The sequence below is a fragment of the Colobus angolensis genome, unplaced genomic scaffold (genome assembly GCF_000951035.1).
Source record: "Colobus angolensis palliatus isolate OR3802 unplaced genomic scaffold, Cang.pa_1.0 Scaffold78, whole genome shotgun sequence".
Taxonomy (NCBI): domain Eukaryota; kingdom Metazoa; phylum Chordata; class Mammalia; order Primates; family Cercopithecidae; genus Colobus; species Colobus angolensis.
In genome coordinates, this window is record NW_012121598.1 from 4,509,815 (window position 1) to 4,530,754 (window position 20,940).

The 20,940-nt window shown below is 35.0% G+C and overlaps 2 protein-coding genes and 1 pseudogene across 4 annotated transcripts in view; 1 reads left to right on the forward strand and 2 right to left on the reverse strand.

Annotated features, from left to right (window-relative positions):
* Positions 1–7,008, forward strand: part of GALK2 (galactokinase 2) — a 231,304-nt gene extending 224,296 nt beyond the window's left edge. Inside the window, exon 11 of the mRNA XM_011928594.1 lies at positions 6,639–7,008. Coding sequence (XP_011783984.1) covers positions 6,639–6,679 — 41 coding nt within the window. The 3' untranslated portion in view covers positions 6,680–7,008. The remainder of the gene's footprint in view (positions 1–6,638) is intronic.
* The window catches only part of FAM227B (family with sequence similarity 227, member B), a 293,298-nt gene that overhangs the window by 36,934 nt on the left and 235,424 nt on the right, over positions 1–20,940 (reverse strand). For both annotated transcript variants that reach the window (XM_011928590.1, XM_011928592.1), the window contains 2 exons: positions 10,437–10,534; positions 6,596–6,756 (listed from right to left, as the gene is read on the reverse strand). In XM_011928590.1, the coding sequence (XP_011783980.1) occupies positions 6,596–6,756; positions 10,437–10,534 (259 nt within the window). The remainder of the gene's footprint in view (positions 1–6,595; positions 6,757–10,436; positions 10,535–20,940) is intronic.
* LOC105502242 lies at positions 4,288–5,970 on the reverse strand (annotated as a pseudogene). The gene has a single exon (XR_001000308.1). The product of XR_001000308.1 is annotated as a signal peptide peptidase-like 2A pseudogene (transcript).

The window sequence follows — 20,940 nt, forward strand, 5'->3', positions numbered from 1 at the left end:
TTATTGGTTAAGATCAGGCTGAAATTTTAGAGCTCAAGCTTAAATAAATTAGTTCAAATATTTTTTAGTCAAATGTAAAATATGTCTGTAACTCTAAGGATAAATGCTTGAGGGAATGGATATCCCATTCTCCACGATGTGCTTATTTGACATTGCATGCCTGTATCAAAACATCTCATGCACCCCATAAATACATACACCTACTATGTATCCACGAAAATTTTTAAAAACGTAAAAATAATAATTTTTGCTTATACTAAAGCATAAATTGAAAGAGCAAGGAAAACTGGAAAGCTCATTTGTATTTACTATAAATTTATCAATTCACTAAAATCTCTTTGGACATGTAAGTAAAATATATGAATGACAATAGCAGATGAGTTAAAATTCTCTTTCTTTAAAAGAGACATAAATTGCAGACTCTAATAACAAGGAATTGCTAATCTAAAAAACATTTACAAGCTAGAGGAAAATATAATTATAATGTATTAGACTATCAAGGCTTTTCCGAGCAAACCTCACATTTATTTTTGCTGAACTAAACTGAGGTAAAAGTAATCTACATTACAATTTGAGATTGTGATTTCTGTTGATAAGCCACAAAACTGTTCATAGGGACTTTCCAACTAAGAACATTTTTTTGCATTGAAAATTAATAAATACAGTGTATCATTATTTTAAAGACATGTGTAGGGGAAAAAACAGCTTCTCTTACCCTTAAAGTTACTGGTGGTAAGAGAGCAAGAGAGGAAGAGATTACAGCTTTTTAAATCAAATTTTCATCTCCCCTATCCTTTGTTCATTTTGACTCCCCAAATAAAATATTTCTGTACTTTAATTTTTTAATCACTATTGTCAGCTTGGTTGCTATACATTTAATTACAATATAAAGTTGACATTGAGGATAAAGAAACTTGAGTAATTACACTTTTTCTTATTTCTATTTAACCAATAAGATTTTAATAGCAAATTAGAACAAGATTTTACCTCCGTAATAACTAATGGTTGGATAAAGTAGAATTTGTATCAAATAACTCAGACTTCAGATTTCTGGATGTACCATAACTATGCTATTGAGGAACGAAATCTAAATAATGAAGTTAAAATATTAATTACTACTCCAGTCATGTGAAACCAAATATTTTGACAAATTATCTTATTTCAATGTAGTAAAAAAAAAAAAAAACCCAATCATTTTATTTAACATTCTTTATAAAATGTGATTGAGGCTTTTAAATATCATAAAGCTGCGATGAAGCTACAGATAAAAAAAACTGTATTTTGGCAAATACCTTATTAATATTATAAATGAAAATATAGTTAGAGTTTTAAAATGGCACTTAATGTGTTCTCTCTCTCAGAGTCTGCCAAATAAATCAGATTTCTTGGAAAAAATTCAAACTTGATACAATGAAGGCAAAATTAAGTCAGATAAGTCAAAATTAAGTCAAAATTAATGTCAGATAAGTCATTTGCCATAAACAAAAGGACCCCTGACCTCATTAAGCAGAGGGACTGATGGTCAGTGGAGCTTCTCTGTTTGTAATTTATTCAGCAAAAGCGAACAATTGTTTAAAAGTCTCTAATACAATAAGTAGAAAGCTGATACTGTATCCTTTCCTTACTCCTTATATGAAAATTAATTCAAGATGGATTAGAGACTTAAATGTTAGACCTAAAACCATAAAAACCCTAGAAGAAAACCTAGGTAATACCATTCAGGACATAAGCATGGGCAAGGACTTCATGTCTAAAACACCAAAAGCAACGGCAACAAAAGCCAAAATTGACAAATGGGGTCTAATTAAACTAAAGAGCTTCTGCACAGCAAAAGAAACTACCATCAGAGTGAACAGGCAACCTACAGAATGGGAGAAAATTTTTGCAATCTACTCATCTGACAAAGGGCTAATATCCAGAACCTACAAAGAACTCAATCAAATTTACAAGAAAAAAACAAACAACCCCACCAAAAAGTAGGCAAAGGATATGAACAGACACTTCTCAAAAGAAGACATTCATACAGCCAACAGGCACATGAAAAAATGCTCATCATCACTGGCCATCAGAGAAATGCAAGTCAAAACCACAATCAGATACCATCTCACACCAGTTAGAATGGCAATCATTAAAAAATCAGGAAACAACAGGTGCTGGAGAGGATGTGGACAAATAGGAACACTTTTACACTGTTGGTAGGACCGTAAACTAGTTCAACCATTGTGGAAAACAGTGTGGCAATTCCTCAAGGATCTAGAACTAGAAATACCATTTGACCCAGCCATCCCATTACTGGGGATATACCCAAAGGATTATAAATCATGCTGCTATAAAGACACATGCACATGTATGTTTATTGCAGCACTATTCACAATAGCAAAGACTTGGAATCAATCCAAATGTCCATTAGTGACAGACTGGATTAAGAAAATGTGGCACATATACACCATGGAATACTATGCAGCCATAAAAAAAGGATGAGTTCGTGTCCTTTGTGGGGACATGGATGCAGCTGGGGGAAACCATCATTCTCAGCAAACTATCGCAAGAACAGAAAGCTAAATACCGCATGTTCTCACTCATAAGTGGGAAATAAACAATGAGATCACTTGGACACAGGAAGGGGAACATCACACACCGGGTCCTATTGTGGGAAGGGATAGAAGGGAGGGATAGCATTAGGAGATGTACCTATTGTAAGTGACGAGTTAATGAGTGCAGCACACCAACATGGCACATGTATACGTATGTAACAAACCTGTACGTTGTGCACATGTACCCTAGAACTTAAAGTACAAGAATAATAAAAAAAAGAAAAAGTATTAAAAAACGTCTCTAATACAAAATTTAGTTCAAATATCAAAGGTCTGATCCATTTTAAAAGGATTAAGTTTATTTTTTTAATAAGTTGAACTGGCTTTAGATGAAAGATATAGATCTATTCACATATTTTATACATTATTTACAGAGAAATGAAAAATCCTGCTGCCTTTGTTATTACTTGTCATTTGGGAACTTCTTAGATAAAATAAAAGAAAATGGAAAGATAATTTGACCTCTGACTCCCAGGAGAATGTTCAAGCCACATCTGAAATTTACCAAAGAACGAAGAGAAAAAATTTTTCAAGTTGGAAGGTACCAGAGTGATTAGCTGGTCTAACCTACTTAATTTTGCAGATGAGAAGGCTGAGATACAAGTGTCTTGAGCTGTGGCAAATTACTCAGCTCTTCCTTGTATTGTAATTAAACCGAGACTAACACCAAGTCTCTTGCTGTTGTTGCCAATTCTTTTCTCTGAACCACACTTTGTACATCCTCCACCAAGATTAACAGCCACAGCCACTACCTATGGGGTAAGGGGTGGGAATCAGGAAGCAAAAAAAGATAAAGGGTGGGGGTGGGGGAATGTGGGATACTATTAGGAATGTTGTACTCAACAATAAGTCATATGTATTAATACATAATTTCTTAAGAAAAATAATTTTGAAAAATCAAAGCTTAACATCAACAGAACCAAATTTCAAAGATCAGAAATACCAAAGTGAAACTGAATGTTAATACTGAAATTTAAGCTACATTTTCAAAAAAACAGCCAGCAGACCACTAGATTTCAGTTTCTGTCTCCTTTTAGTGACTAGTTCTACATATTATGTTTCTGTACACCTGAAAAAATGTTCTTAATATAATACACATGCAGTCTGAAGTAATTTCAGTTCTCAAGTTTATGAAGGGAGTTTTAAAAAAACATACTACAAAAATATGCACTTATATTTATTCCAAAACTATACATTTCTAACCTCTGCAGTGATATAAGGTCCAAATTTTCACTGTTGAACCGCCTTCTTGCGTGGTCTTAAACAGTTATGTCTATAAAGCAGATAAAGTTTGCATAATTCTTTACAGTAAAACCCATTCAGAAACTCACTTTGATAGTAATACTTTTATCTACCATTACAGTTGGAAGAAACATTTCAGTAAAAAAGTATAGGGGTGGGTCAAAGCATGTTTTTGTTTGTTTGTTTGTTTGTTTTTCTTTTTAGAAAAATATACTGTATGTAAAACATCTTGGAAACTACACATACCATGTCCTTTTATTTAATTTGAAGGCACAACTTTAACATGATGTAACTGTCAGTACCAGCTCATAAAAATATGTATTTGCAAACATATCATTGAAGACTTTCAGATTGTCAATTCAAAAATCAATTTAAAAAGTCAAAGTCTATTTGTAGAAAATCACTAACACATTATAGCAGTTCCACGTAATATTATCGCAGGACAATCTGTTCACCAGACATCATTTGTTGCATAATCCAGATGGTCCATCATCAGATAGCTGTTACCTTTCCAGAACTTTTTCATTTCTTTACGTTTCCAGGCAACAACTGAGGCAGTAGTAAGCGTGCAAGGTACTAAATAGAGGAGAGCAGGTTGCCCCTTTTTCATCAGCACCAGAACAACAAATGTAAGTATCATGCCAATAGCATAGGCTGCCACAGAGGAAACATAGTCTGTGTAAGAAGAACCAGTGTGAACATCAACTCCTCTGCAGTAGGCAATCAACAGGCCTCTACTGTCTCCAAAACCCAATATTGAAACAGGCATGATGCACACACTCATTACTGAGAAACAGATCAACTTTGGTACTCTGATGACTACTGGCAATGTTTCAGTATTTCCAAAAATTCCAGCTGCAAGTTCAACCATGCTACTCTCACCATTCTTTGTGATGAATGGTGTTATGAAAACAAAAAATACATCATAGAGGAGGAGAAGGCCTAGAAGTATCACAAATGACTTGAAGCTGGGCAACTTCAGTGTTTTAATTAAATTCAGACAGAAAGCAATCCCCAAGATATCTTGTAAAATCCAAGCCCACCTGTCTTCATTTCAAAACACAGCCCAAACAATAACTATTGCTATTCATAGTCCAGAGAGAAAAATAAGTCTCATGTCCATGCTTTTGCCACAACACACAATCGTGCATTGTCCATATGGTGTCTTATGAATTAGTGCTGCAAGAGAGTTGTACAGACTCATTGCTGATGCTATGCAGAAAATTGCTATCATAACATAAACTAACCATTTGTAGAAGAAATAAAGACCATCATAACACAGCAGATGACCACAAATATTAGAACTGTAAGAGGATAAAAGTTAGATATTCTTCCTTTTTTTTCCTCATTTCTCTATCTTCAGTTGTCACTGCTTTCAAGTTTCCAATTCAACTAGTCCACTCCAGTACCCACCTAATGCCACAGTGAACACAACAATTACAAAAATAACCACCATAGTATAATCAAAGTTAGGCCACGATGGAGAATACATTTTTCACAGTAATGTTATTTCCTAGAGTCTGCTTCATATCTTTAAAGTCTTTGTGGCTTATAAATGCAATCAGTATTTTCACATCAGGAAATTCAGATCTGTTACCTGAGGTAGGAAATAGGATACTGTTATTGACAACTAACATTGCTTCAGCACCTCTTTTCTGTTCAATTCCAGTGTTTTCAAGAAAACGTCAGCTTCCCCATTGCACCACAACTGCTTTGTTCTAATTTACGCCAATAAGAGGAACATCAGAAAGGTTGCATAGTGGTGTGGAAGTCAGATTCATCAACCTAATGTAAGTTGCATTTTCTAGGGTATTTGGAAGAGCTGACCAATGGGGGTTATAAAGCATGCAGTAGTCCTTGGATGTGCCATTTCCAGACGCATGCAAGACTGCTTCCTGAGCGGCTGGCAGGGGGAGCAGGAAGCCCCAGAGCAGGGCGGCCTCAGCAGGGGACAGCCGCCGCTGCGGCCCCATCGGACTGGTGGGTGCCGGGTGGGGTGGCGCGGCGCGGCTCACTAGGCGGGATAGGCTCGGAGTCCCGCCACTGCGCTGCCTCCGTGGCCGGACTGGACCGGACCGGACAGGCGCGGGCGGACGGGCTAGGTTGGGATCGCCGCTGCTGCAGGGGCCGCCACAGCAGCCCACACTCCAATTTCGTGGCTAGTGTTCTAATTCCTTTGGGGTTCACCTGAGTCCTTAATGAGGACTGGGCCAAGAAAAGTTATACTGAAGATAGACAGGACTGTAAAAAACAGAACTCTGGGCCCTACCCCTGCTTCAACCAAAGAGCTCCGATTTTTACTTATTTTTTATTTTACACATAAAAATAAATTTTTTTATGTGTAAAAATTGTTCTGATAAATTTTCAGTGGAGCAAAGAATTCCACAGCTAAAACATGCCTAAAACTCTCTCTGGAGAAGGCTAGAAGCCCATGCCTCATAATTCTGAAAAATGTTTGAAACCAGTCACTGAACAGTAAAGTTGCAAATATAGCCTTTTATCAGAGAACCAAGTATACCAGTTTTAAAAGTTCTTTAGGTTAATGTTTGTTTTATTTTCCTTACATGCAAAATCATAGCATTAGATCTAAAAAAGAAGATAGTTTAGCCAAAAGTTTTAAGCATAAGTTAATATTAATACTAAAGAGAAGCATTGATAAAACATGCATTCAATTTTTTTTCTCAGTTGAGACATTCAGTGAAACGTTTTGAATATTATTTTTGAAACATCATATTAAAGCAAAGCTTTAAAAAGGATATGGTTCCTGGAATATCTTAGTGAGTTTAATCTCGGTTTTCTTAGGTGCTTTGGAAATACCAGCCAGCTCATGCATCTTAAGATAATATAAAATCAATGGACTCTGACCTCCACAATTGAAGAGAACACGATTAAACTCTGGACCAGTACTGCTATAGTGCGACTGTAAGAGGAAGAAAAGAATCAAGATGATGATTACTTTTATGTTTCTAAAAAAGTGTGAATAAAATATAACTTCATATTTAGCATGAAGTTACAATTTGATATATTAAAATAAAGGAAATTCCAGAAAGCATCTTCTTAATTAGAGGAATTTACCAAAGTAAGAGTCTATAAGTATGTGCAGTAAGGCTCTTCTACCCTTTTGATTTATCAGGCTTGTATATAGGCAATAGACATTATTCAGTCTTAAGAACAGAAAAAAAAAAACAAAATGAAGAAAATGAACAAAGTCAGGAAAAGGCATAGGAAAAATATCTGAAGAAATGATGGTCTGAATTTTCAAAATTTATGAAAAACCCATGCAAGAAGTTCAGCAATCTCTAAGTAGAATAAATTTACACCTAGCACATCCTAGACAAAGTTTTAAAAAATAAAGACAAGGAGAAAAATCTCAAAAGCAGCAAGAGAAAGCAATTCATATATAGGGGAACTTTAATAAGATTAATAACGAACTTCTTATCATAACAAAACAGACCAGAAGGCAGTAGGATAGCATCAAGGTGCTGATGGGAAAAAAAACAAAAAAAACAAAAAAACCTGTTGACCAAAAATCCTGTGTCAAGAATACAACAACCATAAATATAATTACTCTAAGATTCTATTATTCCCTTCTTATGGGAGAAATGTCAGTATGGCAACTACTAATATTTTAAGTTTTCCTCAATCTTTGTAATACCATTATGAGATTTTTTTATTGATTACACTTCCTGTGGGGAAATAAAATTTTGTTTTCATTTGCTTTTATTGATACATACAGTTCTCTTGAATTTCTTTTGCTTATGGTCACTTTTTTATTCTATAGGTTTTTGCAAAAAATATGTTTCAGAATTCCTAGCAGCTACAGAATCATTTCAAATAATGGGACTATCATAATCAATAGCAATTCTTTGCCAGGAAAAAGTTAATGTCAGTATCAGACATGTTTTCTCTGATGTAAATCACTCCTTCATTTTAAGCTCCCATAATTCACAATGGGTTATATATAGCTCGATTTTCAAAATGTATGCAAAACTAGCCCAAGCTCAGTTTAGATTTTTAAAAAGTTTGCCTGTCTCGATAGATGTTTTGCAATGCCCTTCCTGTTTCTTTCTTGGGTACTATAAGATAAACATTCCATCTTACTAAAATTCTAGAAAGAGACATTTCTGTTATTTTTCTGCAGTTATCAGTTATTAAGAAAATCGCAGTTTGGTTTGCAGCCTTTCTTCCTCTATAAGAATTCATGGTTTTTAAGAGTAGTTCAGCCAGGTAAGAGGCAAATAGGTATTAAATGCAAATCTGGTTTTTTTTTTTTTTTTTTTTTTCGATGGAGTCTTGCTCTGTCACCCAGGCACCCAGGCTGGAGTGCAGTGGCGCGATCTTGGCTAACTGCAAGCTCTGCCTCCCGGGTTCATGCCATTCTTCTGCCTCAGCCTCCCAAGTAGCTAGTACTGCAGACGCCCGCCACCATGCCTGGCTAATTTTTTTTTGTATTTTTAGTAGAGATGGGTTTTCACCGTGTTAGCCAGGATGGTCTCCATCTCCTGACCTCGCAATCCACCTGCCTGGGCCTCCTGAAGTGCTGGGATTACAGGCGTGAGCCACCGCACCTGGCCTGGTGTTCTGGTTTTTAAAGCAAAATGCCGCAAGTTGACCAAAAACCTCGTGCTAGAGACACTCCAAATAGCCAAACCAATGAACAGAAATCTTAATGTTTCCATTCATCCCACGAAAGATAATAGCAGAAATTTGTCAGAGCACTTTAAGATTCCATGAAGCAAGACTTTTATTGTCAAGTCAACCTAGCCCTAAAATCAAAGAATCAAGCAACTCCATAAACTTAAGAATGATCATAAAGGATGAAATAGAAAGTCCAAGGGGTGATTTGGGTGCCTAATTTCTCGGTTAATTTATTGAAGGATAATTGCTACAATGAATAGAAAGCTAAACACTGATTTTTGAGGCTTGAATATGTGTTCTGCCAATGCTCATACCCAATGTTACTTTCAGGGACTGGAAACCCACAGGCACCCATTTAGCATTTGGACAACTTTGGTGTCTGGAAAACTTTTCATGTTGAGCTGAAATCTATATCCCTGTATCTTTCGCTTATTTATTGGCAAAAGTTATACTTTTTTTGGAGCCACACAGAAAAACTCTAATTCTGCTTTCCTACAGTAGCTCTCTACATATTTGAAAACAGTTATTGTGGCCTTCAGAGTCTTTTCCCTCCAGAAGAAATACTTATAGTTTGGCCATTGCTCAAGCAGTATTATTTCAGAGCTCGTCATAATTAGGTTTAGATGAGGTTGTCAATGATGGGATTGGAGTCCTTATAAGAAGAAGAGACAGAGCTCATTCTCTCTGCCCTATGAGGACACAACAAGGAAGAGGCCGTCTGCAAGACAGAAAGAGAGGCTTCACCAGAAAACCAAATTGGCTGGCTCCTTGATCTTGGATTTCCCATCCTCCAGAACTATGAGAAATGAATTTCTGTTGTTTAAGCTACCCAGTCCATGGTATTTTGTTATGGCAGTCCAAGCTGATTAGTACAATGGGAAAGGGCAAAAAATGCAGCAATGTGCTGTTACTACTAAAGATGTATTTCCAATGTCTATCTGTTAACAGCATCCTCTGAAAAAGGTTGTTTAATCTGTTGCAAACCCATGTGTTAATTACCAAACAAAGTTCGAGAGACCATTTTTGGTGTTTGGTGAAGATCAGATATATAATTTCTATTACTTATCTCTGATTTCTAAACTGGCAATATTGCCCCAAAGGAAATGGTGTGACATTGTTATTGATTCAAAATTGACTTCTATACGTCACCAGTTAGTATCTGAAGTGCCTGAAAACCATCCTTAGCCTCACCGTGAAGGTCAGAATAAAGTAGGAAGATATTTTATTAAGCTTGGGTTATTAAATACTGGGAAAAACATAAATACTGACTTTCAGAAAGTGTTTTTTATATAGGCATAATTTTTAATTTTAAATAAATTATCTTATCAGACTTGATAAGATGATGTAGACAACATTTTAGCAATAAAAACTATGACCAACTTAAAACTTAATTGTCTAACAGATTAAGATATCAAATTCAGAATTTCAGGTCAATAATCTCATCAAATTTTGGCTAAGGCAACACATGGTGGTGAGTCCATGAAATCTCTACTTGCAAGGCACCTTCAAGAATGTCGAGAAACTAAGCACTCAAGACTCAAGAGTAACAGTATCTACATGTGATCAATTATTCTAGGACCATGGCTTAAGAAGTAAGGACAGGTCAACTATTGTTGATACTCCTTTGAAGATTTCCCTGCAACTTTGCTGCTTATTGAGATCATATTCATGTGCAAACACCAGATGGAGCCTTTGTATGTCAACCAAAGGAGAAACAGTGACAAGACATGTTGTGAGGAAAAAAGATAAATATTATGATATTTTTCATTAGAGATGGGGATATTTTCAGAAGAAAATAAAACTTTTTAATATTAAGATTAAACTTTCAAACAAATCTCTTTTGACCATTAAATTCTTTTCTAAAATATATGTTAAGAATGTAATAACCAGTATTGCCTGTGTGCAGCACAAATTGCAAATTAAACAAATTAGAAATTTTTTCATAATTATTATACTCCAAACCTTTGTTGCTAGTCTTGATAATCCTGATTCCTCCTTGGATATGGGCAACGCATGTGCTCTTGGGTTGTTTAGAATCTTTATAATATTGAAGTCGATAGCTAAAACAGAAAATAAAATACTTTTAAAAATTCTGGTATTTTTTTCCTTCACAGAAAAAGCATGATACCTCTTTCGCCTTTTAACGATGCACCCTAAACGCGGAGAAGGGCAAACATGGATAAAGAGTGTAAAGACATTGTTATAACTTGTCCCAAAGAGGAAATAAATATTACATTTCGTATTTTTACTCAATAGGGTTTTAGAGTTTATAAAATTCACTTATTTACATTATGTCATTTTCGCAAACCATTCAGTGAGCTAAGAAACATTTTCCATAATTTACAGTTGAGAAGACTAAAGTACAATTCTATGACTTGTTTAAGCTACTATTTACTAAGTAGTAGAAGGAGAGGATACAAATCTAGGTCTTTTGCTTCTAAGTCCAGAGTGATGACCCTCTAATTAGATGCAATGAGCAACTTGGGCCTCTGCCTGTCAGAGTCCTGTTTTTCTATATTCTGACAATACACCCAGATAAGAAAAGACTTGGTGACCTTTCCTTTCAACCTGCATGAATATGCATGAGGGTACAGAGGGAATCCTGCCACTTCTTAAAGGAAAAGAGAGCCATGTGATTTAATCGGGCATGTCAATCAGCCCAAAAGCACAAGCTAGGTATTAAGTGTATCTTAACATCAGAGAAAAAAGGTGATCTGAGAGGTTTGTTCTAGACTCTGGACTGATTATCAGTTACTGGGTAGCCTAATCAGATCTAGTGATTATAACATTGATGACAAACCTCTTAAGAGTTACAGAAAGTTACTTGGTTGATTTTTGACATTAGACACTAGGAAATATTAGGCATTAGCTTCAAATAGGAAAGGCAGGTAAGCATTTATGTCTACCAGGGATTAAAAGAATTGGTTAGCAAGGAACTTACATTTAAACATTTTGAGTAGAAAAAATACTAGATTTAGAATTAGAATGGGCAAGAAAAGTAATAAACCGTATTTTTTTCTTCCAAACTTGCTCAATTTTGAAAATTCTTAAGTATATATATAATACTTAATATATATGATATTACTTAATTTCTAGTCTTCTACGAACCAGTATAATTAAAAATAAAAGAACCTCTTTTTCATGTTCACTGTACACACAATAAAAAGTTTACTTTTCAGATCACCTGAGCTTAATTGTGGAATTGCTGTTTAACAGATAGTAGTATACATTAATATGAGGTAAAATATCTAAGCTGAGAGTAATGGCAATGGCAAAATAGTAAAGCAAAGCAATTTAAGCACAAAAAAGAGTCAAAAATTGCAAAGAAACTCATCTAGATATAATGACTAATCAATAACATTAAAATGCCTGTATTTATTAGCTTTTTTTCCTCTAACCCATTGATTAGTTTTAGGGAAAAATATTAATATTCCCCTTAATTATAGTTTTAGTGCCTCTTCTGTTCTCAGCATCTCTGAAAGCTTGGGAATATTACCTGAAAATCCCAAAATGATTCTATCTGATAAAACTATGATAAAATATGTCTTCACTGTTCTAACTAAGTCTCCAGAAATTTCACTCGTGAAAAAATGTTCCAGTCTTCCTCCACTTGCACTGGGAAAGTTTTATTTCCATAATTATCCCCTATTTATTTTTGAGGTGTTATCCCCTCTAAAAGGGAGACATGTAAGTAAGTATGGTTATTGCTATCCACTTTTGCAGTTTTTATTCTAATAGTCTTTCTGAAATGCAAATAACTCACATATCTTAGAAAAATTAAAGAAAGGTCAAGTGTAGGCCACAAATATTAATACAATAATTGACTATAGAAACAGAAAAAGTATTGCTGATAGATATACTTTACAATGTATGTAATTAAAATCAGAACTACTCTCAGAGACTTTTAATCTAGTATTGAAATGCAAGATAATTCAAGAAAAGGCCTTATACCTGCATTAAAAGACAGACAAATGATGCAATATTTAACTTGTTTTAAGTTAAAATGGTAAGAGACGCAAGTATCATTTTCCATGATTCCTGATTTGGGTAACTGTTTTTTCCATTAACCAACTACACCAGATAAAAGCTCTACTTTATAGATAGTTGGTATCAAAGCAAGAATTTTTGAGGCTAGAATACTTCAAGATCAGATCTTTCCGAGTCATTTTACAAAGAGAATACCTGAGACCTAAGCCTGATATAATTTTACAGTCGACTTTTAAATCCTGTAAACGGTCAGAATTTCCGAGATTTTTAGTTGTTCTAACGAAGTCTAGGAAGGAATCCAATAACCCTCATAAATAAGAACTATAGAATGCACCAAAATAGCACAGTAATAATAATTTTAGAAGCTCAAGAGTTGGAATGTACCTTGGAGAGAGGGGTAGAAAAGAAATGCCAGGAGAAATAAAGAGAAAATATAGGTATCCATTAGGCAAAATGTATGTGATCTGAGCAAATAAAAAATAAAATGTTAATGCAATTTTGTCCAATAATATAGGAAAATGATGAGTATTTCAAATAAAGTATTGCATATTCATGAGTTTTTGAGACCTAGTCTGGCTCTGTTGCCCAGGCTGGAGTGCAGTGGCTCCATCTAGGCTCCGCCTCCCAGGTTTAAGTGATTCTCCTGCCTCAGCCTCCTGAGTACTGAGATTACAGGCATTCACCACTATGGCCAGCTGATTTTTACTATTTTTGGTAGAAACTGGGTTGACTATGTTGGTCAGGCTGTTCTTGAACTCCTGACCTCAAATGATCCTCCTACCTTGGCTTCCCAAAGTGCTGGGATTACAGGTGTGCGCCACCGTGCCTGGCCTCATGAATATATTCTTAATGTCTTATTGTGTGTATTTTCTGATCATGCTTCTCTGCCTGTTTCAGATCTTTATATGCATACTTCCAAGTCCTTTCAATCTGATCATCTGTAGGCCCACTCACTGATTTGTATAGATATTAAACCTCAAATGAGTTATATCTCTCTACGTACCTACTTACAGATCCATCCTCCCACCTCTCTGTGTGAAATTCATGGTTCAAATTGGCAAACTGAAAGATTAAGGACCTTCACAATGCTCTACATTAGAATTGCTTCTCCTAGTAATGTTATGTTAACATAATACACATAATTGTAAATAACTTCACAAAAAGATTAAACAGTCTGAGTGTTTATCCATATACTTTGTTAACTATGAAGTGTATGCATATGTAGATCACTAGCATCCTTATGTTTCACTAACTTTGCACCAAATTTAGTATATCCAAGAACATGAAGATTTTTATGTTATAATAAATTAGTGATTCATATCACATTTGGTTCCCAAGGAAGGTGCCATGTTATTATTGCTTTATTTTGGCATTTTTGGAGTTACTTTTACCCATTATTTCTTACTATGAATTATATTTGTATCTCTAAGGACCAAATCACTGCTCAGGCAAGTTATAGATGCAAGACACAAGTTATTAGTTTCTAAGTATTTCTATTGTTTTTTTATAAGAACTAAAGTGAAAAGTATCTGAATAAGAAACTGATCTATTTATGAACTAAGGCTCTGTGGAGTCAAACATTACATATGTTTTATTAAAGAGTAGCTTTTAAGCTTAAGATTTGATCAAAGGTGCTGGTGAAGAAACTTATTGACCCATTTAAAAATCTTTCCTGTAGAATGAAAAACATATTTTAAAAATCCACCACTAAATGGGTTCAGAGGCAAATCTTAGAGCACACCATCTGATAAATTACTTTTCCCATGATACGTACATTTATCTACACAAGAACTTTTAGAATGATATAAAATTGAGACTAATTTAATTGTATGTGCAGTACAAACTCTGCTTATTGAGAATAACAAAATTAGAAGGAATTGAGACTATCTTTATTTTATAACCAAATCTTGACAGTCTTGACTGGTACTGTCATAAAAATTCTTAACCATCTTTGTATCAGTGATTGTTTGAACTTATTATTGATGTGTTCCTCCTTTGTATTAGTAATTGTGTGAAGTTATTAGTGATGCATTCCTCGTTGAAACCATGTTTCCACAGTTCCATATCTAAAAATGTCTCCTAAAAGAGAAGGCCAGGAAAATTTGCAATACTTTGTGTGAAAGGCAAATATTCAACTTTTTTTTTCCCGGATAATTTCTATCATGTACCACATTTTTCTTTTAAACTTGTCTGCAATCCTCATGGTTTCATATGCTACTCTTCACAGTAGGACTGTTCTCTATTATTTCTTTTGATCTCATTTAATGAGCAAAATCTAAATTATTAGCAATAGCATTCATGGGGTGTTTACATATTTGATATGCTCAGCACATTCTGTGCTTCAGTGTAGGAAAGAATAATTAAAACTGCAATAAAAGCTAAATGATTACAGAAAAACTAGAATCATTAGACAAATAGTATGAAAGACAACATATATGATATAAAAAATAATAACACTGGTAATTTGATAGGAATAGTGTTTTATCTGTAAATTGCTTTGGGAAGTATGGCCATTTTAACATTATCAATTCTTCCAATACATGAGCATGGGAAGTTTTTCCACTTGTTTGTGTAACATACGATTTCTTTCTGCAGTGTTTTGTAGTTTTCTTTCTAGAGATCTTGCACCTCTTTGGTTAGATGTATTCCTAGGTATTTTATTTTTTGTATGTGACTATTGTAAATGAGATTGCATTCTTGATTTGGTTCTCAGCTTGAATGTTACTGGTATATAGAAATGTCACTGAATTTTGTACATTGATTTGTCTTTCTGTGCCTGGCTTATTTCACTTAAAATAATGACCCCCAGTTTCTTCCATGTTGTTGCAAATGCCTGGACCTCACTCTTTTTATGGCTGAATAGTACTCCATTGTGTATATATACCACATTTTCTTATTCTTTCATCTATTGATGGACATTTAGGTTGCTTTCAAATCTTGGCTATTGTAAACAGTGCTGCACCATACAAGAGTGCAGATATTTCTTTGATATACTGATTTCCATGTTGTTGCAAATGCCTGGACCTCACTCTTTTTATGGCTGAATAGTACTCCATTGTGTATATATACCACATTTTCTTATTCTTTCATCTATTGATGGACATTTAGGTTGCTTTCAAATCTTGGCTATTGTAAACAGTGCTGCACCATACAAGAGTGCAGATATTTCTTTGATATACTGATTTCCTTTCTTTTGGGGGTATATATCCAGCAGTAAGATTACTCAATTATATTGTAGCTCAATTTTTAGTTTTTTGAGGAACCTCCCAACTGTTCTCCATAGTGGCTGTACTAATTTATGTTTCCACAAACAGTGTATGAGGGTTCCCTTTTCTCCATATCCTCACCTATTATTGCCTGTCTTTTGGATATAAACCATTTTAAGTAGGGTGAGATGGTATCTTGTAGTTTTGATTTGCATTTCTCTGATGATCAATAATGTTGAGCACTTTTTCATATACCTGTTTGCCATTTGTGTGTCTTCTTTTGAGAAATGTCTATTCAAGTCTTTTGCTCATTTTTTGACTAGATTATTCAATTCTTTTCCCATAGAGTTACTTGAGCTCCTTATATATCCTGGTTATTAATCCCTCGTCCGATGAGTAGTTTGCAAATATTTTCTGACATTCTGTGGGTTGTCTCTTGACTTTGTTGATTGTATCTTTTCCTGTGCAGAAGCTTTTTAACTTGATGTGATCACATCTGTCAATGTTGCCTTTGATTGCCTGTGCTTGTGGGGTATTGCTCAAAAAATTGTTGCCCAGACCAATGTCCTGGAGAGTTTCCCTGATGTTTTCTTGAAGTAGTTTTGTAGTTTGAGGTCTCAGATTTAAGTCTTTATTTCATTCTGATTTCATTTTGTATATGACAAGAGATAGTGGTATAGTTTCAGTCTTCTGAATATGGAGATCTAGTTTTCTCAGCATCACTTTTGAAGAGACTGTCTTTTCCCTAATGTATGTTCTTGGCACTTTTGTTAAAAATGAGTTCACTGTAGGTGTATGGGTTTGTTTCTGGGTTCTACATTCTGTTCCATTGGTCTGTGTGTCTGTTTTTATGCCAGTACCATGCTGTTTTGGTTACTGTAGTTCTGTAGTATAATTAGAAGTCAGGTAATGTCATTCCTCTAGTTTTGCTCTTTTTGCTTTGGTTTTTCTTGGTATTCTTTTAGGATTTTTTTTTCTATTTCTGTAAAGAATGTCATTGGTATTTTGATAGGGATAACATTGAATCTGTAGATTGCTTTGGTTAGTATGAACATGTTAACAATATTGATTATTCCAATCTGTGAACATTGAATATTTTTCCAATATTTCTATTTTTTTGGTGTCCTCTTCAATTTATTTCATCAGTGTTTTATAGTTTTCATTATAGAGTTCTTTTACTTCTTTGATAATTCCTAGGTATTTAATTTTATGTGTGGCTACTGTAAATGGGTTACTTTTAAAATTTCTTATTCAGATTGTTCACTGTTGGCATATAGATATGCTACTGATTTTTGTAGGTTGATTTTGTATCCTGAAGCTTTACTTGGGTGCCCTTTATTTCTTTCTCTTGTCTGATTGCTCTAGCCAGGACTTCCAGTACTATGTTGAATAATAGAGGTGAAAGTGGGCATCCTTGTCATGCTCTAGATCTTAGAGCTTTTAGTTTTTCCTCACTCATATAATACTAGATGTGGGTCTGTTGCATATGGCTTTTATTATGTTGAGGTATGTTCCTGCTATTCCCAGTTTTTTGAGAGTTTTTTATCATGAAGGGATGTTAAACTTTATCAAATGCTTTTTCAGCATCAATTGAAATGATCATATGGTTTTTATCTTTCATTTTGTTAATATAATGTATTACATTGATCAATTTGCATATGTTGAACCATCCTTGCATCCCTGGAATAAATCCCACTTGGATCTGATGAATAATCTTTCTAATGTATTGTTGAATTTCTAATTATTGTTTGCTAGTGTTTTTTTCGGGGTTTTCACATCAATATTAATCAGAGATATTGGTTTTCTTTTTTTGATGTGTTTCTATCTGGTTTTGGTATCAGGGTAATACTGGCCTTGTAGAGTAAATTTGGAAGTATTCCCTCCTTCTCTGGTTTTTGATTTTGAGTAGGATAGGTGTTAGTTCTTCTTTAAATGTTTGCTAGAATTCAGCCATGAGATCCTGGGCTCTTCTTTACCAGGAGGCTTTTTGTTAGGACTTTGATCTCAATATTTGTTATTCATCTGTTGAGGTTTTGGATTTATTTATGGTTCAATCTTCGTAGGTTGTATGTGTCTAGAAATTTGTTCATTTATTCTAGACTTTCCAATGTATTGCCATATATTTGCTCACAGTAGCCCCTAATGATCCTTTGAATTTCTGTGGTATCAGTTTTATTGCTTCCTTTTTCATTTCTAATTTTATTTATTTGTATTTTGATGATTTTTGACATAATCCAGCAGAATCCTCTGGATTACAAGGTAGAGACTCTTTTCTCACCCCTTACTTTCTCCCAAACAAACAGGGTTTCTTTCTCCATTCTAAGCCACCTGAAGCTGGAGCTGGAGTGACACATGCACCACTGTGGCCACCACCACTATGACTGTACTGGGTCAGACCTGAAGCCAGCACAGCACTGGGTCTTGCTCAAGGCTGGCTGTAACCACTTCCTGGCTACTGCCTATGTCTGCTCAAGGTCCCAGGGCTTTACAATCAGCTGGTGGCAAAGCCATCCAGGCCTACTTCCTTCCCTTCAGGGTGTTGAGGTACCCCAGGCCCTGGGTGGGTCCAGAGGTGCCATCCAGGAGTTAGGAACTAGTGTCAAAAACCCTAGAAGTCTAACTGGTGTTCTACTGTATTGCAGCTGAGCTGGCACTCAAACCACAGGATCTCTCTTTCTTCCCCTTTCCAAAGGCAGAGGAGTCTCACCCCATAGTCACTGACACCCAAGGCCATGAGAAGTACTGCCAGACTACTACCTAAGTTCCCTGAAGGCCCACAGGCTCTTCAGTCAGCTTGTGGTGAATGCTGCCTGCCTTGGGTCTCACCCTTCATGGTGGTGTGCTCCCCTCTGTCCAAGGGCAGGTCCAGAAATGCTGTCCAAGAGTCAAATCCTAGAATCAAGGACCCCAAAAGCCCATGTGGTGCTCTGCCCTGCCATTGCTTTCCTGGTACCTAAGGTGAAGACAAAGTCCTCTTTACCTTTCCCTCTGCTTTTCTCAAGCAGAAGGAGTTTTGCATTGATTAAAAAATATATATTTAATAAAATGTAATATTCATTCCAAATGAAACACTAAGCAAACCCATAAAAGAATGTGATGTCTCTAACATGCTAAAGAATATATATCTTGAAACTAAAATTCAAAATATTACTTAAATGCAGAATAATTTGAGGCATTCCATTAAAATCAGGGACAAAGTTTGGATTCTTTCTATGGTAGTTATGTAAATTGGCTCATTTAACATCCACTTCAAAGTCCTTTTCTCTTTCCTTTTTTCTACTCAAGCTAAACACTTGAGTTACTTAACTTCTCTGAATTTGACTTGATTTGATTTAATTGGCCCTTGTAACACAGCTGTGGCCAATGAAACGTAGGCAGAAGCCCCTTGTGTTAGTCCATTCTTGAATTGCTGTAAAGAAATACCGAAGGCTGGGTAACTAATAGAGAAAATATGTTTAATTGGATCATGGTACTGCGGGATGTACAAGAAACATGGTGCCAGCATCTGCTTCAGGTGCATGCCTCAGGGAGCTTACAATCAAGGTAAAAGGCAAAGGAGGAGCCCATGTATCATCTGGTGAGAAACAAAGCAAGAGCAAGGGGGAGGGGCGGTGTCATGCATTTTACAACAACTGAACAACTGATCTCACATGAACTCAGAGCAAGAGCTCACTCATCACCAAGGGGATGGTGGTAAGCCATTCATGAGGGATCTGCCCCTGCCTCCTGGTCCAAATACCTCCTCCCTCTAGGCCCATTTCCAACACTGGGGATTATATCTCAATATGAGATATGGAGGGGACACACATCCAAATCATATCACCCCTGGGGAAGGTTTTATTTCCTAAATAAAAAGGCAAAACCTGATAAAGGAAAGGTTTACTATATGCCTGCTATCTTTTCTCCTTTTTCCTGTGTGGCTAGAATGCCAGGAGATACAGCAACTATCCTGTGACAATATAAAAGTTACATACTAAGGATGCTGAAGCAGGAAGACATAAGAAACATGGTTCCTTGGTGACATCCATGAGAAGTAATAGCTACCTTTCTATTTCTTCTCATGTAAAAAGTATTTTTTGTTACCTAAAATATTAACTCTTTACTTGCTTCAGTGATATTTATAAGGTACATTGTATTTGCTGATAGCTGAAATTTTAGTAGATATTTCCACCATCACAACTGTTATTTAACACTGCTCTGTAAATCCCAACCAATTCAGTAAGCCAATAAAAATAAACAGGAGGTGTAAATATTAGAATGAGGAAGACAACAGTAATTTTTTTTTGTTTTTACAGGTATTATGGTCTTCCAAGCAAATACAAGATAATCATTTTAATAAGCGTTGTTAAATAGGAGAGTTTAGTCACAAATTACAAATACACAAAAATTTATGGCTGTTATAAATGTCAGCAGTTGACCAGTTAGACAATAAAATATTTTAAAATTTCATTCCTAATTTTAAAATATATGAAATATGTAGGAAGAAATTATTTAAGAAATGTTTAGGACCTAGATCCAGAACATTATAAACTAAAGATACATATGATATTTCTGAATGTATAGAATAAATATTATGAAGGTATAAGTTCTCCTCCAAATAACTTATAAATATTAAATATAATTCTAAACAATCTATACATGATTGATTGGTGGGGAGGGGAACAGGCCAAACTTATTCTAAAGTGCAAATTAAAAAATTTAGTATAGGTACAATATGCAGGAAGTAGTGAAAAAAGTTATGATAGAAGAATTATACTGTCAGATATTAAAATCTATAAAACAATAATGATTGAAATAATATGGTATGGACAGAAAATTAGGTATACCAATCATTAGGGAAGAGTAACATAATTTATAGTTTCATGCAAATATTAATGAGTTTACCATTTAGCAAATGTGACATTCCTAATCATTAAGAAAAGATGAATCATTGAATAAAAAGAAATAAGGCAAGTGTTAATTCTTTAGGAAAAATAAATTTGATCTCTACCACATCACATATTGAAATGAAATTTCTTTCCCTTTTTTTCTTATTCTCCCCATATTCATGTAGAAATGACTTGTCCACTTACAAAGGTACCTAAATACTGTAAACGTAGCATGCAATTAAAGTGTAATGAAAGGACAGAGAAAAGCAGAAGTAGCAACAAAATGGGCCAGGAATCATTCTCAAAATGCATACTGTTTTTAACAGCTAACTTAAAAAACAAGGACATCTTTTTTTTTTTTTTTTTTTGAGGCGGAGTCTTGCTCTGTGGCCCGGACTGGAGTGC